Below are 16475 nucleotides of genomic sequence, written 5' to 3'. Positions count from 1 at the left end.
AGCCATTGCAGACGTCTTTATGCTTTCTTACAATTTCTCTCTTCACACACCTTGAGCTTCATTTTCATTTTGCCACTGTTGAAATATATATTCTACTCATTTCATTTCTATGCTCTTCTTGACAGGGAAGACAGAAACAATCTAGATGTAGAATTCCACCTGCTCTGTTATTTAGCAACATTATACCAACAAGGAGAAGCAACAAACAAGCTCTTCCTTTTGTGGTCTTTCTCTAAAATGTTTCACCTTTACTGAATAAGCCTCAATTGATTTTGAAGTTTTGGCTTTAATAGCACTATTACTGTAAGGTCTATGCCATACTATCATATTGATATTAGATTATTTTTTCCTATTTGTTACATTAATGCCTTTTTGTCTCCTGCTTTTTCTTGGATCTCATTCTTTCCTTCTGAATATAATTTCTTTCTTTCTAACATATATCTTTTAACAGTTCTTTCCATAGGGATCCCGAGGAGTAAACTCTCGTTTGTAGTAATCTGAAAGAAAAAGTCTTTCTTCAGTCTTTACTGAAGAATGGTGATAGTTCAGCTTGGTACAGAATTCTGAGTTGCCAATGTTTTTCACTAAACTTTGAAGACTTTACATTACTATATTCTCACTACTGTTGTTGCAAGTGAAAAGTCTGAAGTTGGCCTAATTGTTAATCATTTGTAGGTAATTTTTTTTTCTCCCTAGCAGGTTGTATGGCTTCTTTTTTAGAGACAGAGTCTCACTCTATTGCCCAGGCTGTAGTGCAGTGGCACAATCATAGCTCACTACTGCCCTGAACCTCTTAGGCTTAAGGGATACTCTCACCTCAGAATTCTGAGTAGCCAGGATTACAGGTACACACCACCATGGCTGGTTAGTTTTTTGTTGTTGTTTTGGCTTTTTTCTGTCTTTTTGTTTTTTTGTAGAGACGGGGTCTCATTATGTTGCCCAGACTGGTTTCAAACTCCTGTTCTCAAGTGATCCTCCTACCTCGACCACCCAAAGTACAGGGATTACAGGCATGAGCCATCATGCCCAGTCTACCTGGCAGTTTTTAAGATCAGTTTATCTGTGGTTCCATTATACTCTGTGTAGGTATAGATATTTTCCTGCTGAAGAATAATTTGTTCCTGAATTGAAGGATTCATTCCTACCATCAAACTCAGAAAAATTCTCAGCAATCCTTTTAAGATTGCCTCCCATTTTCTTTATCCTCTCCTTTTGAAACTCGTGCAGATTTAAGTTGGGCCCAATCACCAAAGAGTGCTTTTTAATGATTCCTATCTTCCTCTCTTTCTTATTGTTTTCTGGGTAATATCTCAACAGATCTATGTTCCACTTCACTTACTGTTCCTGTAACACTCTATAATCTGCAGTTAAACTAATAAACTGAGTTTTCCATTTTAGTTACTATATGTTTCATGTCTAAATCCTGTTTTCATCTTTTATAACCCAGTTGGTTTTATTCACAGTGCCTTGTTTTTTTCTCACGCATTCCTTTATGCATTATGCATTTCATTATAATAATAGCAGCTAATATTTACTGAGTGTTACTATATAGATACATTAACATTTAATTCTCACAACATTATGAGGTAAGGCTATTATTATTCTCACAGATTAGAAACTGAGGCAAAAAAGTATACATTCATACAGTAAGTGGCAGATCCAAATTTCAAAGACACTATACTAAACAGCTAGTGCTAGCTGGGCACAGTGCCTCATGCCTATAATCTCAACATTATGGGAAGCTGAATGGGGAGCATCACTTGAGCCCAGGAGGTGAAGAACAGCATGGGCAACATAAGGAGATTCTGTCTCTATAAAAATTAAAAATTAAGAAAATAAAAATTAAACACCTTGTGCTACCTAGCTGTTTACTTACTACACTGCAGCGGCTTTTGCTCTCTATAGTTCTGAAACAATACCCCAACAAGATATATCTGACCATCCATTCTGGAGAGTGCTCTCATGTGTCCTAGTCCATCCTTTAATCATTTAATTTATAGTCCCATTCTATTATCCAATGTTCCTAAGGGTCGAATCACTCTATTTGTTCTTACTCCCATTATTTCATTCTAAGCAATGCTTTAATCTGTGGGAATCTACATGTATTAGGTTGAAAGAACGTCCCTTCAATGTAGTTATGTCTATTCAAACTCAAACTTGCATGCTGAGAGACCTTTTCACTAAATCAAAGCCCAGGAGAATAAGTCAGTCTCTCATATTGCCACCAATACTGGTAGGAGGAATTTTTTTCTCATCCAACCTTTCCCAGGAGAGTACTAGATTTATGCAGAGGGCTTGGCTTCAAATCTCTATTAGGACCAAGGTCTATCTGCTATCCACATGTTATCATTGATCTATGTAAAGTTCTACTCTTGTTTTACTGGTTTTCCATTTATGTCCTTCAATATGCAGCGATTCTAATACATTTTAATATGTTCCTGAATATGTATCTTAGAAACACAGTGTGTGATTTTTACATTCATACATGTTTTCAATTTATATTAATGCTATATACCTCATCCTGTTTTTTTACTTTTAAAAAACGGGATGGATGCTGTTTTTTAAACAATATACTACTTGTAACAAGTACTATAAAGTGAGGCAAAATCGTAACATTGCACTCCAGCCTGGGCAACAAGAGCAAAACTCTGTCTCAAAAAAAGAAAAAAGAAACACGTATAGTACTTTTATCTATCCATGGTCCAATGTATACATGCTTCTGTATCACTGCTTTTGACTTTTGTACAGTATTCCATGGTACATATCCACAATAATGTATTTATACAACCCCTAGTAATAAAAACTTATGCTGCTTTTAATTCCTTGTTCCCACAAATAATACTGTGGTGAACATACTTACACATGTCCTTTTGTGGACCAGTGGGAACGTTTTCTGGGAAGTATACCAAGGAATGGGATTACTGAAAGCACCTACGTCATTTGTGTTACTGTTTGCCCAAATCCTCACAAGCTTATATCATTTCCTAATTTTTATCAATTTGATGAACAAAATACAGTATTCTGTCATCTTTGAAATTTGCATTTCTTTATTTACTAGTGAGATGGAGGGTATCATAGCATAGTTGTTAACCACTTAGGTTTCCTTATCTGTTAATTGTCTATTCACATCCTTCTCTCTCCCTAGAGTCTGTTTCTTATTGATTTTCAAACTTCTCTTTTTTCTTCTACATCCGCATCCTTACGATTTTAAGAGGCCCTGAAAAAACTCTTCTCCCAATCTCATTTGTTATTGCTGCCAATGGTTTTCTTTCTTCAACAGAAATGCTTCAATTTGATAGAGTCATTTAAGTTATCTTATACAATATATTCCTACCCAACATTTTCATTGATTAGCTTTAGTTTAACATTGAGGTTTTAATCAATCTAGAGTTCAGTTTCATCTAGCATGAAGTAGGTGGCCAACTTTATTCTCCCTTCGTTATCTCAATTTTCTCATACTTGCTGAATTTCCACTAGTTTATGATTGACTCTCCCTCAATATAAATGGTTCTGATTTCACACACCCTATTCTTTTCTTTTTTCCATTTGTATTTTATTTATTTATTTAATTTTTTTATATTGCATTTTAGGTTTTGGGGTACATGTGAAGAACATGCAAGATAGTTGCATAGGTACACACATGGCAGTGTGATTTGCTGCCTTCCTCCCCTTCACCTATATCTGGTATTTCTCCCCATGCTATCTCTCCCCAACTCTCCACCCGCCGCTGTCCCTCCCCTATTCCCTCCAACAGACCCCAGTGTGTAGTGCTCCCCTCCCTGTGTCCATGTGTTCTCATTGTTCAACACCTGCCTATGAGTGAGAACATGCGGTATTTCATTTTCTGTTCTTGCATCAGTTTGCTGAGAATGATGGTCTCCAGGTTCATCCACGTCCCTACAAAGGACATGAACTCATCCATTTTTGTGGCTGCATAATATTCCATGGTGTATATGGGCCACATTTTCCCTGTCTAGTCTACCATCAATGGGCATTTGGATTGGTTCTAGGTCTTTGCTGTTGTAAACAGTGCTGCAATGAACATTCGTGTGCATGTGTCCTTATAGTAGAATGATTTATAATCCTTTGGATATATACCTAGTAATGGGATTGCTAGGTCAAATGGAATTTCTATTTCTAGGTCCTTGAGGAATCGCCACACTGTCTTCCACAATGGTTGAACTAATTTACACTCCCACCAGCAGAGTAAAAGTGTTCCTATTTCTCCACATCCTCTCCAGCATCTGTTGTCTCCAGATGTTTTAATGATCGCCATTCTAACTGGCGTGAGATGGTATCTCAATGTAGTTTTGATTTGCATTTCTCTAATGACCAGTGATGATGAGCATTTTCTCACATGTTTGTTGGCCTCATGTATGTCTTCTTTTTTAAACTGTCTGTTCATATCCTTTGCCCACTTTTGAATGGGCTTGTTTTTTTCTTGTAAATCTGTTTTAGTTCTTTGTAAATTCTGGATATCAGCCCTTTGTCAGATGGGTAAACTGCAAAAATTTCTTCCCATTCTGTTGGTTGCCAATTCACTCTAGTGACTGTTTCTTTTGCCGTGCATAAACTGTGGAGTCTGATTAGGTCCCATTTGTCTATTTTGGCTTTTGTTGCCAATGCTTTTGGTGTTTTGGTCATGAAGTCCTTGTCTACTCCTATGTCCTGAATGGTTTTGCCTAGATTTTCTTCTATCACACACCCTATTCTTTTCACTATCTGCTCCTTCCTGTGCTAGTACTGCACTGTTCTGAGGTGTATTGTTTGGTTTCATTTAGCTTATGACTCTATATTTTCATGTCTCATAGGGCAGGGTTCTCCTATCTTCTCTTTTTCTTTACTCTAATGTTAGAATAGCTTTATTCATCCATATAAATTTTTAAAAATTTAACAGTGGTAAAATATACAGGTATAAAATTTGCTGTCATAATCATTTTAAGTGTACAATTCAGTAGTGTTGAGTATATTCACACTGCTGTACAACCAATCTCCAGAACTCATTTCATCTTGCAAAACTAAAATTCTATACCCATTGAACTTCCCATTCTCTCCTTCCCAGTCCCTGGTAACTACCTTTCTACTTTCTGTCTCCATGAATTTGACTCTAGGTATGACAAATGAAGTCACATTAGTATTTATCTTTTTGTAACTCACCCTTACAAAAATTTAAAGTAAAATGAGTTCCTAAAAAATACTGCTTTGTTTTTGTTTTGTTTTGTTTTCTCAGATGGAATATCACTCTTGTCGCCCAGGCTGGAGTACAGCAGCACAAAATCTTGGCTCACTGCAACCTCCACCTCCCAGGTTCAAGTAGCTGGGATTACAGGCATGTGCCACCATGCCCAGCTAATTTTATTTTTAGTGGAGATGGGGTTTCACTATGTTGGACAGGCTGGTCTCAAGCTCCTGACCTCAGATGATCCACCTACCTCAGCCCCTCAAAGTGCTGGGATTACAGATGTGAGCCACTGTGCCTGGCCTACTGCTTGGTTTTTTCATTGGAAATGCAAAAGAATATATGCATTAACTTCGGGAAAACTAATACCCCTGCAGTATTAAATCATACCATCTATTGATATGGAGTAGCTTTTAATTTATTTGTTTTTTCTCATATCCTTTGGGAGAATATTAGGCTTCCTTCTTTTTTCTTGGGGAGGGAAAACAATTTGAGGATGAAATGACTATTTTCAAATATTTGATAGAAAATATCAAATATTTTCCCCTGGAAAGTCACGTGGGCCTTAGGATTTGGTAGGGAAAAAGGGTTGAGGACGATTACCATTTTAATTTCTGTAATGACTGTTGTTCATGTTTTCTCTTACCTCTTGAACTTATTCTGCCATTTTATGTTTTTCCATAAATTTATTTCTGCTTGTTTTTCAAGCTTGTTAGAATATAATTGTTTAGAGTTATGATACATACATATACATACGTGTGTGTGTGTGTGTGTGTGTGTGTGTGTGTGTGTGTGTGTGTGTATTGAGATGGAGTCTTGTTCTGTGACCAGGCTGGAGTGTAGTGGTGTAATCGCAGCTCACTGCAGCCTCCACCTCCCGGGTTCCAGCAATTCTCCTGCCTCAACCTCCCAAGTAGCTGGGATAACAGGCACACCACCACACCTGGCTAATTTTTGTATTTTCGATAGAGATGGGGTTTCACCATGTTGGCCAGGCTGGTCTCAAACTGCTGACCTCAGGTGATCAGTCTGCCTTGGCCTCCCAAAGTGCTAGGTTACAGGGGTGAGCCACCATGACCAGCTGTCTTATATTATTTTTAAACTCTGTAGTACTACTAGTCACTTTTCCTTTATCATCTGTAAAAGCTGCTCCTGTCCTATTAACCTTTTTCAAATAACTACTTCTTGGTGTTGTTTTATTCTCTACTTTGTTAATTTCTCACTTTATATTTATTACTCTTTAATTTATTGTTTTGGATTAACTGTTACTTTTTTCATTTGAACACCTAGATTACCTGCTTTTCTTAATTTCTGATAAATATGTTAAAAACTACACATTTCCCTCTAAATACTGCTTTAGTTATAACCCACAGGTTTTCTACATATGTTCCACAGATTTTTAGAGAGAGAGCTTTCACTGCCACTCATTTCTAAAATGTTTACATTTCTCTAACCCACAGGTCATTTCAGTAGTATGTTTCAGATTGTAGACTTTGGTTTTATGTTGCTATTCTTTACTCCTGTTTTCTAATTTTGCTACATTATAAGTCAGAGAACATAGTCCCTGTGATTTTGACTCTTGGGAATTTTGAAGTTTCCTTTATGACCCAGTACATGGCTGACTTTTATTACTGTTCAGTTAGTTCTTGAAATATTGCTTATTTTCTGTTAGTACAAAATTCTATATACACATCTATGAGGTTGAGCTTGTTAATGTTATTAAAACTTTCTATTGATATTTGTTTACTTCATCAAATTCTGACAGGAGCACATCCAAATGACCAACTACAATTCTTGATTTATCTATTTCACCTCATTGCTGATATATATATATATATGATAAATATATATATGATAAATATATGATACATATTTGACATATATACATATCTGATATATATTTATTTGACATATATACATATATGTATGTATGCATGTATGTACGCACGCATGCATGCATGTGTTTTTCTTTTTTGAGACAGAATCTCACTCTGTCGCCCAGGGGCATGATCTTAGCTCACTGCAACCTCTGCCTCCTGGGTTCAAGCAATTCTCCTGCCTCAGCCTCCTGAGTAGCTGAAACTACGGGTGTATGCCACCACACCCAGCTAGTTTTTCTATTTCCAGTAAAGATGTGGTTTTGCCATATTGGCCAGGCTGATCTCAAACTCCTGACCTCAGGTGATCTACCTATCTTGGCCTCCCAAAGTGCTGGGATTACGAGCATCAGCCACCATACCCGGCCTGCTTTATATATTTAAATGCCATGTTGTTAGACACATCAATGGACATGATTATATTTTCTTGACCTACTGTTTCTTTTATCAGTATATAACATTGCTCGGTGTGCCTTAAAAGATAATTTAATATTAAAGTAAATCATATTTAAGGAGGCACATTTTCCTGACATAATTTTTATTTTTAAATATTTTTCTATCTCTGTATTTTTAACTTTGCTGTTACTTCTTTTTTTTTTTTTTTTTTTTTTCTTTTGAGACCAAGTCTCGCTTTGTTGCCCAGGCTGGAGTGCAGTGGCACAACCTTGGCTCACTGCAACCTCTGCCTCCTGGGTTCTTGCAATTCTCTTGTCTCAGCCTCCTGAGTAGCTGGGACTACAGGTGTACACCGCCACGCCCAGCTAATTTTTTGTAGTTTAGGAGAGATGGAGTTTCGCCATGTTGCCCAGGCTGGTCTTGAACTCCTGAGCTCAGGCAACCTGCCTGCCTTGGCCTCCCAAAGTGCTGGGATTACAGGCGTGAGCCAAAGCTCCCGACCCGCTGTTACTTTTTATCTGTTTAACTCCTGTTGACAGTATATTTCTATATCTTTTTAGCCCCATTAAGATTTGCATTTTTATTTTAATCCAAGTACTTATTTGTATTTATTGACTTTCCCATTATTTGTACTTATTTCAGCCTTCTTTTTTCATGATGTCCACAAACCATCACATTTCTTTCTCTCCCCTCCCTATCCTTTTCTATTTTCCACTGGGTAAACTGAGTTTTACTCTGATGGTTTGAACCTTATACATTCCATTTTGATTCTTCTAGTGTATTAAGAGCCATACTTTTGCTTAAATTTTCTTGTCAATTTCTTAAGCTGATCATTATCTACATCTTCCTGCAAACAGGACATTACTCCATCACCACTGTAAGCAGTGCCAACTCACCATCTGGAGCTGGGGGAGTGGTTGTGGCAGGAAGAAAACCTCCCATATCAGAAAGCCTCTAGTATAATCATCTGTACCACTGCTACAACAAATGCTCTGCCCCAGTATAGAGAGGAAGCTGAAAGAGGAAGGAACGCTCCAAAGCCAGTCTACCTTCACAAGCAGACTTGAATATCATGCCAATGTCACCCTGCAGCACCCCACCCAACCCCTACCTCATAACTCATACAATCCACCTAGAGAGAAACACATTCACTTGAAAAAGATTCTAAGCCCTATCTCTCTTCATAGTACCCAGTCCTCTTTCATTCTGAGCAGCTGTTTCACAGAGATATAGATAGATAGATATAGATATATTAATAGATACAGACGGAGATATAGATCATCAGACTTTCTGTTTTATTTGCCATTGTATCCCCAGTGCTTGGAAGAGTTATCAGCAGGTACTCACAAAACCCTGTTGAATGAATGAAGAAATCAATCAATACATCTTTCTCTTCTTTCACAATCTCTTGCTACAAAAGATGCATATCTCTTTCTGAGGTTATATAATTCCATCAACCTAAATCCTTTTCTCCTCTCTACCAACACAAATTGTTTCTTCTTCTCCCCATCTTTCTTTGTGGTTAGTCCCCAACCTACCAATCAAACAAGAGTCATGGTCATCTCTACATACCATAATTAGCAAAGTCAGAAAAGATGAATTCCAGTGCCAAAACTAATGCCAAGTAGTTGTATAGGACTTTAGTATGTCATTTATACTCTCTCTGCACAGAGAAGAATTGCAGCATTATGATCAAGAACTTAAGTTTGGGGGTTTGAATTGATCGGGCACTAGGTCATGTAAACCTCAATCTCTCTAAGCTTTAGCTGCCCATCTGTTATAGGTATTCTTATTTCTTATAAATGTTATAGGTATTCTTATTTCTTAGAAGGTACTCTAAGAATTAACTGGGGAAATGAAATATACAAACCCTCCACAGGTACAGAGAAAGCACTCAGTTTAGATATTATCATACATATTCTTTAAATTACAGAAATACTAGATGATCTCTAAAAATGCCCTCTAGTTCTACGAATGTATTACTAACTCTAAGTATGCTGAAGAAGTCAGAACCTAGCTTAAAGTGGCACTGCGCTGGGCCTGCAAGCAGAAGGTGCACATCACAGACCAGCATCCTCGCTCTGGTGCCTAAACATCCTAGAGCAAGGGTAGTTCCTCACCTTAGGCTAGATGCTGATCTCCTGAGCACCTCTGAAAAAAGAACCACTTCCTCTTACTAAGATATAGAGTATATTGCTTACCTATAACAAACAGAATTCCAAAACAAAATTTCCTGGAGAAATAAGGAAAAAAAAATTAAACTACTTTGAGGCAGTGAGGTCTACATTATTTTGGTTTATTGATAAAATCAGCTCTGCTCTGCACATTGAGAATTCATCCTGAAAATATATTTAATGGTAGATCCCTGGTATGGCATCACGATTTTGGAACAAGAGGAGAATTCTAATGCCTGAGAATACTGTAACTGATATCAAAAGTACCAGGGTTACCAGCAAGAGCAACCTCAAGTGCCAATCAAAACTGGTATGCTAATAAGCAGTTCATAAAATTCTGAATTATGAAAGCAAAACAATACCTATCTTGTCAAACCCATGCCACTACTATGAAGAGCAAATAAAACAATGAAGATCAAATCAAATCAAAATGTTATAAACTGAAAGGTGTTTTAAAATTTTAACACACTGAATTTAAATTTCCCTCCATGGCTGGGCACAGTGGCTCTTGCCAGTTAATTCCTGTGCTTTGGGGACTGAGGCGGGAAGACTGCTTGAAGCCAGGAGTTCAAGAGTATCCTAAGCAACAAAGTGAATCCCCTCTCTACAAAAAATTAAAATTAAAAAATTAACCAGGAGTGGTGGCCTGGATCTATAGTCCTAGCTACTAAAGATGCTGAGGTGGGAGGATCACTTGAGCCCAAAAGTTCAAGGTTACAATGAGCTATGGTCACGGCACTGCATTACAACCCAGATGACAAAGTGAGATCTTGTGGCAAAAAATTAAAATAATATCATAAAAGTCCCTCCATATAGAGATAAGAACATAATTAAACACCTAGCCATAAAAACCTCAAGAAGTTGTTATTGTCATTATCCTCAATTTATAGATGAGGAAATGGTGAATTAAAAAAGTAAAGTAAATCTTGGGCTGGGCACGGTGGCAGATCACGCCTGTAATCCCAGCACTTTGGGAGGCCAAGGCAGGCGGATCACCATCTGGAGCTGGGGCAGTGGTTGTGGCAGGAAGGAAGCCTCCCAGATCAGAAAGCCTCTGGTATAATCTGTACCACTGCTACAACAAATGCTCTGCCGCAGGTATAGAGAGGAAGCTGAAAGAGGAAGGAGCACTCCAAAGCCAGGAGATCGAGACCATCCTGGCTAACACGGTAAAACCCCATCTCTACTAAAAACACAAAAAAATTAGCCAGGCGTGGTGGCATATACCTGTAATCCCAGCTACTGAGGAGGCTGAGGCAGGAGAATTGCTTGAACCCAGGGGACTGAGGTTGCAGTGAGCCAAAATTGTACCACTGCACTCCAGCCTGGGCAACAGAGCAAGACACCATCTCAGGGGGAAAAAAGGAAGTAAAGTAACACTTGGCCGAGCGCGGTGACTCATGCCTGTAATCCCGGCACTTCAGGAGGCCAAGGTGGGTGGATCACCTGAGGTCGGGAGTTTGAGACCAGCCTGATCAACATGGGGACATCCCATCTCTACTAAAAATACAAAATTAGCCAGGCATGGTAGGGCATCCAGTAATCCCAGCTACTCAGGAAGCTGAGACAGAATTCCTTTAACAAAGAAGGCAGAGGTTGTGGTGAGCCAAGATCATGCCACTACGCTCCAGCCTGGGAAACAAAAGCGAAATTCTGTCTCAACAACAAAAAAAGTGAAGTAACTCCTCTAAGGTCACACAACCAGTAATGGTAGAGGGTTAGGTTTCAAGACTACATCTGACTTCAAAGATCATGCTTTTAATCACTATGTTACTAAATCCAGACTACCACTGTGACAATCATCAGATCAAAAGAGATCATTACAAAACAGGAACAATTCATACACACTGTACCTTGTACAACACCAAAGGACCTCAGTCCATGTAGCCCGAACAGAAAAAAAAAAAAAATTAGATCTTTTCACATATAATTGTTTTACTTAAAAGAATTTTTAAAATTTTTTAAGCTCCAGGTTAGGCACAGTGGCTCACACCTGTAATCCCAGCACTTTGGGAGGCAGAGACAGGAGGACTGCTTGAGCTCAGGAGTTCTAGACCAACCTGGACAACATAGTGAGACCCTGTCTCTGCAAAAAAAATTTAAACATTAACCAAGTATGATGGTGCATGCCTAAAGTTTTGACTACTTAGGAGGCTGAGGCAGGAGGAGTGTTTGATCCCAAGAGTTCAAGGCTGCAATGAGCTATTAATCTAATCATGCCACTGCACTCCAGCTTAAGTGACAGAGTAAGAGTCTACCTCTTAAAAAAAAAAAAAGAAAGAAAGAAAAAGAAAAACTCCATGATCCATGTTCTTTTTTCACATTTACTTTATTTAGTGATCTGAGTATTAGAACCAAGTCTAGGATAGCTGCAGAAAAGAGGATGAAATCAGCTAAGAGCAAATTATAGAAATACAACTTTCAAAGAGCTGGCACAAACTGCCTTTTACTGGACTCTAACATTGGAAAGTTGCTTTGGAAAAGGGGACTCTTGTCAAATGTCATCAGAGTAATTTTTTAAGTAATGCTAATAAACAGACATATTACATTCTTAAAATCATTCCAAATTCAAAAGGAAGTTAGCTTTCATTCTTTTCTCTTTCACGATCATATGGTTCTATTTGAGCAGTGGTCCTAGTAACTTACAGAAATAATCATGACACTCAGCTACTCTTGTAATGGCTAAAAATATTAAAAAAAAACATTCAAGAATGACAACAAATACAATCTATTCTCTATGGTACAAGAAACTAATCACAAGCCCATCTGGGTGAGACCTGGCTAATAAGAACATTATTTGAGAGAGGTACAAAGAGAAGGATAGATTGCCAAGGGGGAAAAGTCATTTATTAGACTGTGACAAGCTTTTAAATGTTTGCATTATCATTAACCAACTGCTTGGTTCTCTGGTTTGCACACCTGCCACCTCCATCCAAAGCTATTACAGTAGCAAATTTGGAAGTAGGGCTGACCTCTAGAACACTGGCACCCTCTTCTGACCCTTTTGCAGTATTACATGCACTCAAGCTTTTACATTTTAAAATAGAGTATAATTGGATTGTTTGTAACTCAAAGGACACACGTTTGAGAGGGGATGGATAACCCCATTCTCCATAATTTATTTATTTCACATTGAATGCCTGTATTAAATATCTCACATGCCCCATAAATATACCTACTATGTACCCACCCAAAATTTTAAAAATTAATAAAACTATAAATGAGTAACTTTGCAGGTAACATTTTCTAGATAATTTTGTAATTTCTGAATAAACCTAAGTTTAGCTTAATAAAAATATGAAAACGCAGATCTTCTAAACAAAACTGTGGCAATGAAAGAGAAAACTGTTCTCTTAACATCTCAACAGCATATCTATTAGTTGATTTTATTACAAGAATTATAAAATAATGGCAAAGATGAATGTCCAAAGACTTACTATATGCCAAACACTAGCAGTGAAGAAATGAGTTTAATTCTAACAACAAACTTATGAGTTAAGCACTACTATTCTCTTCATCTTACAGAAGTGAAAAGTGAGGTGTAATGAAGTTAAATACATTCCCAGGATCATGCAACTGGTATTAAATGGTAAAGATAAAGTCCAAACTCTAACATGACTCTAGAGTCAGAGCCTTAGCCACTACTGCATCTCATGATTTTATATCCAAAATATCTCTGTGAGATAGAATGGAGCGGATATCATAACAAAATGAAACATAACTAAAATAAAGTGTAAGTTATAAGAAAAATTACAAATACATCATCTAAAATCTCCCATTTTTATCAAAGCCCCAAATTGTACAGATGAAAATATTACATGAAACAGTTTAGGTTCCTTCTTCATTCTTCCTTACTTAAAGATTCCTGTCTTCTAAGACTATGATGTTTTTATTCTTTCTTTTCCTCCTCATTCCTTTTTTCCATAAAATTATGCTCTTATCTATTATCTGTTTCTTTAAAGAAAAAAAGCTAATCTACATCATATGCTTTATGTTTCTTCTATAAAGCAAAACTACTTATCTATTCTTAAATAACCTATTTCACTGTGACCTTTAAAAACATTTCATATTAAGACAGTAAATCCACATAGCATCGTCAACTCTTTCTCTCTGATCATTGAAAATAAGATAGATAAGAATCTATCTGGGATTATTTAGCAATATGCTAAATATCTACCTGAAGTTATATGCCTATCCGAAGATGGTCAACACCTATCTGAAGTCATAGCCAACAGTCTAGATAATCTTCTAAGATTTCTACAACCACTAATTTTATTTTCAAACAGGATATAAAGACACGTTGTCTAATAATCTGTGGTTTAAAATTAGACTATCTAGAACTTTAATATAGATTCCAGATTCTATACACAGTTATTCATAGTACCACAACTTAAGAACACTTAAATGTACTCCAAACGCAGCATAACCAAGCTCATTGTCATTCATGAAGCTTCTAAATCAATGATTTCTCTTTTACAATTATCTTTTCATTTTTAATACTGTTAGTTTATAGTTTGAAGTACAGACTAAGTGAAAGTTTAAAGAATTAAAAACAAACAAACTGCACCCATTTTAACTTGTCAGATCTAAGAAAAACTGAAACAAGATGGTTACATTTTAGTACAATAACGTATCGTGCTATTAAAGAATTAATCATAAGATTACTCATATTTCCCAATTCTAAATATTACAAAAATAGAACGGTAATGCTTAGGAAAAGGATCCAAGAAATCAACTACCCACAAATCCCAGAATTCTTTTTACCTCAGTCTGCAGGATGGCAGCCCTCTGCTCCTTAGCAGTCAAGGACTCCTTCAGCACTTCAATGTGCTGTTTACTATCTGAGAACTGGTTTGTGAGTGTTTCTAGCTTTGTCTGCAGGGCAAGTAATTCTGTGTCCTTTCTGGACAGCTCCTGTTTCACCTGGCCAATCTAGAAAAGAAGTAAAATACTTTAAGGAAAAAAGAAGTAAAATAAGCAGCTTTTACGTGAATCTTTGACAGGGGTGAGTCACAAAATATGAAACTAAATGCAGCACAAATGATATGATAGAACATATTCACCTTTTTGCATCTACCTAATCTTGGACCCCTCCCCCCCAAAAAAACTAAGCTTATTCAACAAATAGGGAAATGTCCAATTTTCATTTATTATGTCTTCTAAATATTCTTTGAAACCCCTTAGAGAATGAAGGTAAAGAAAATTCCAATTCAATTAGATGACAATGAGACAGCAGTAAGCAAAAGAACACCACTGTACTGATAATATGGTTTTCATTTTTTAAGTGAGACCTCTTCAGAACACTTCAGATGGATCAAATGCAGGATGAGTGTGGATATAACAGAAAAGGGAAAAAAGAAACCTCCTAGTACTACTATTTAAATTCAAAATCTGCTGCTGTGCTTATTTTTCATTAAGTTATATTTTTCATTCTCAAAAGTCTGCATAAAATTCTTATCTTAAAAAGCTACTTTTAATATTATACATATGTGCTTTTGTAAAATCCTATAATTTGATGTTAGTTATGTGTATTAATTTCTCTCTTAACATTTGAAGTATTTTCTTTCAAACACCTTCCTTTACATTCCTACTATTTGTAAGAATTTTTAAAATAGTTTTTTACCCTAAGTATAAGCCAAGTAAACAGAAATTAAATCTGCTTTTACATTATGTCTACAACCTAGAAAGGAACTAAAAAATATACTAATTATTAGAAGCATAAATTTGACAAGAAGTCAGTAATTTTGGCGTCACTAATCAAACAAAAAGTTATTTTTATTTTTAAAAACTTGAATATATATAAAGTATCATACTGTAATAATCTTATGTATAAGGGATAAAGCTTTTAAGAACAATTTCCCATGAAGAAATGAATTTTACATTAATTTAAATTAGACTTTTGAGGAGCACCAAAAATAAATTTCCAATTTAGCCTTCTCTTTCAAAAAAGATAACTATTTTTCTCATATGCATGAAATCTTTGCTTAGAAATATAGTCATTCATTTATTCAACAAATGTTTCTGTACTTATTGTATACAAAGTATCTGAGGATACTAAAAACGTAAGTGAGAGATAATTGTAAATGGTGGCTATATTCATCCTGCAAAATAGGTATGTACCCAGGAGTTACCACACCCTGTAACAACATGAAGTTTTTTATGATATCCCTTTACCAATAAAAACCACATATTACTATTATTCCATTCCCTAACACACTGATTATAACACAAATGCATTTGTTGGATGAATGAATATTTGGGGGATGTTCAAAGTGTTACAATTTTCTCACAGCTAAGGAATTATGACTTAAAGATTATTCAAATTCCCAGCTACCTCCAATCATGTGGTCAAAAATAAATATAAATATCTGTTTCATCATCATCTGTATTAAGTAAGCTTCAAATAATAAGCTATATTGACCTTATAAACACTAAGAAAGGAAAGAAAATATTTTAAACGAAAAGCAGAGTTTAGGCCAGGCACAATGGCTCACGCCTGTAATCCCAGCACTTTGGGAGGCCAAGGCAGGTGGATCATGAGGTCAGGAGATCGAGGACATCCTGGCCAACATGGTGAAACCCCATCTCTACTAAAAATACAAAAATTAGCGGGGCGTGGTGGCGCATGCGTGTAATCCCAGCTACTCTGGAGGCTGAGGCAGGAGAATCGCTTGAACTAGGGAGTCAGAGGTTGCCGTGAGCCGAGATCACATCACAGAGCAAGACTCCATCTCAAAAAAAAAAAGAAAGGCAGAGTTTAGAAGCACAAATTTTCCTTAAAGACTCAGAAGGGAAGAGATTATAAATAGGAAGCAAATACAATACAAAGCTTAGGAGCACAAGGATTTG

At 36.6% G+C, this 16475-nt stretch overlaps 1 protein-coding gene across 32 annotated transcripts in view; it reads right to left on the bottom strand.

Moving 5' to 3' along the window:
* The window catches only part of ERC1 (ELKS/RAB6-interacting/CAST family member 1), a 518863-nt gene that overhangs the window by 419004 nt on the left and 83384 nt on the right, over positions 1 to 16475 (bottom strand). For all 32 annotated transcript variants that reach the window (XR_013522487.1, XR_013522495.1, XR_013522490.1 and 29 more), the window contains one exon: positions 14391 to 14558. Coding sequence is in view for 16 of the 32 variants with exons in the window: in XM_078338382.1 (XP_078194508.1) it covers positions 14391 to 14558 (168 nt within the window). In the remaining 16 variants the exon portion in view is untranslated. The remainder of the gene's footprint in view (positions 1 to 14390; positions 14559 to 16475) is intronic.

This window comes from Callithrix jacchus, chromosome 9 (genome assembly GCF_049354715.1).
Source record: "Callithrix jacchus isolate 240 chromosome 9, calJac240_pri, whole genome shotgun sequence".
Taxonomy (NCBI): Eukaryota; Metazoa; Chordata; class Mammalia; order Primates; family Cebidae; genus Callithrix; species Callithrix jacchus.
This window is presented reverse-complemented; position numbering and strand designations above follow the sequence as displayed.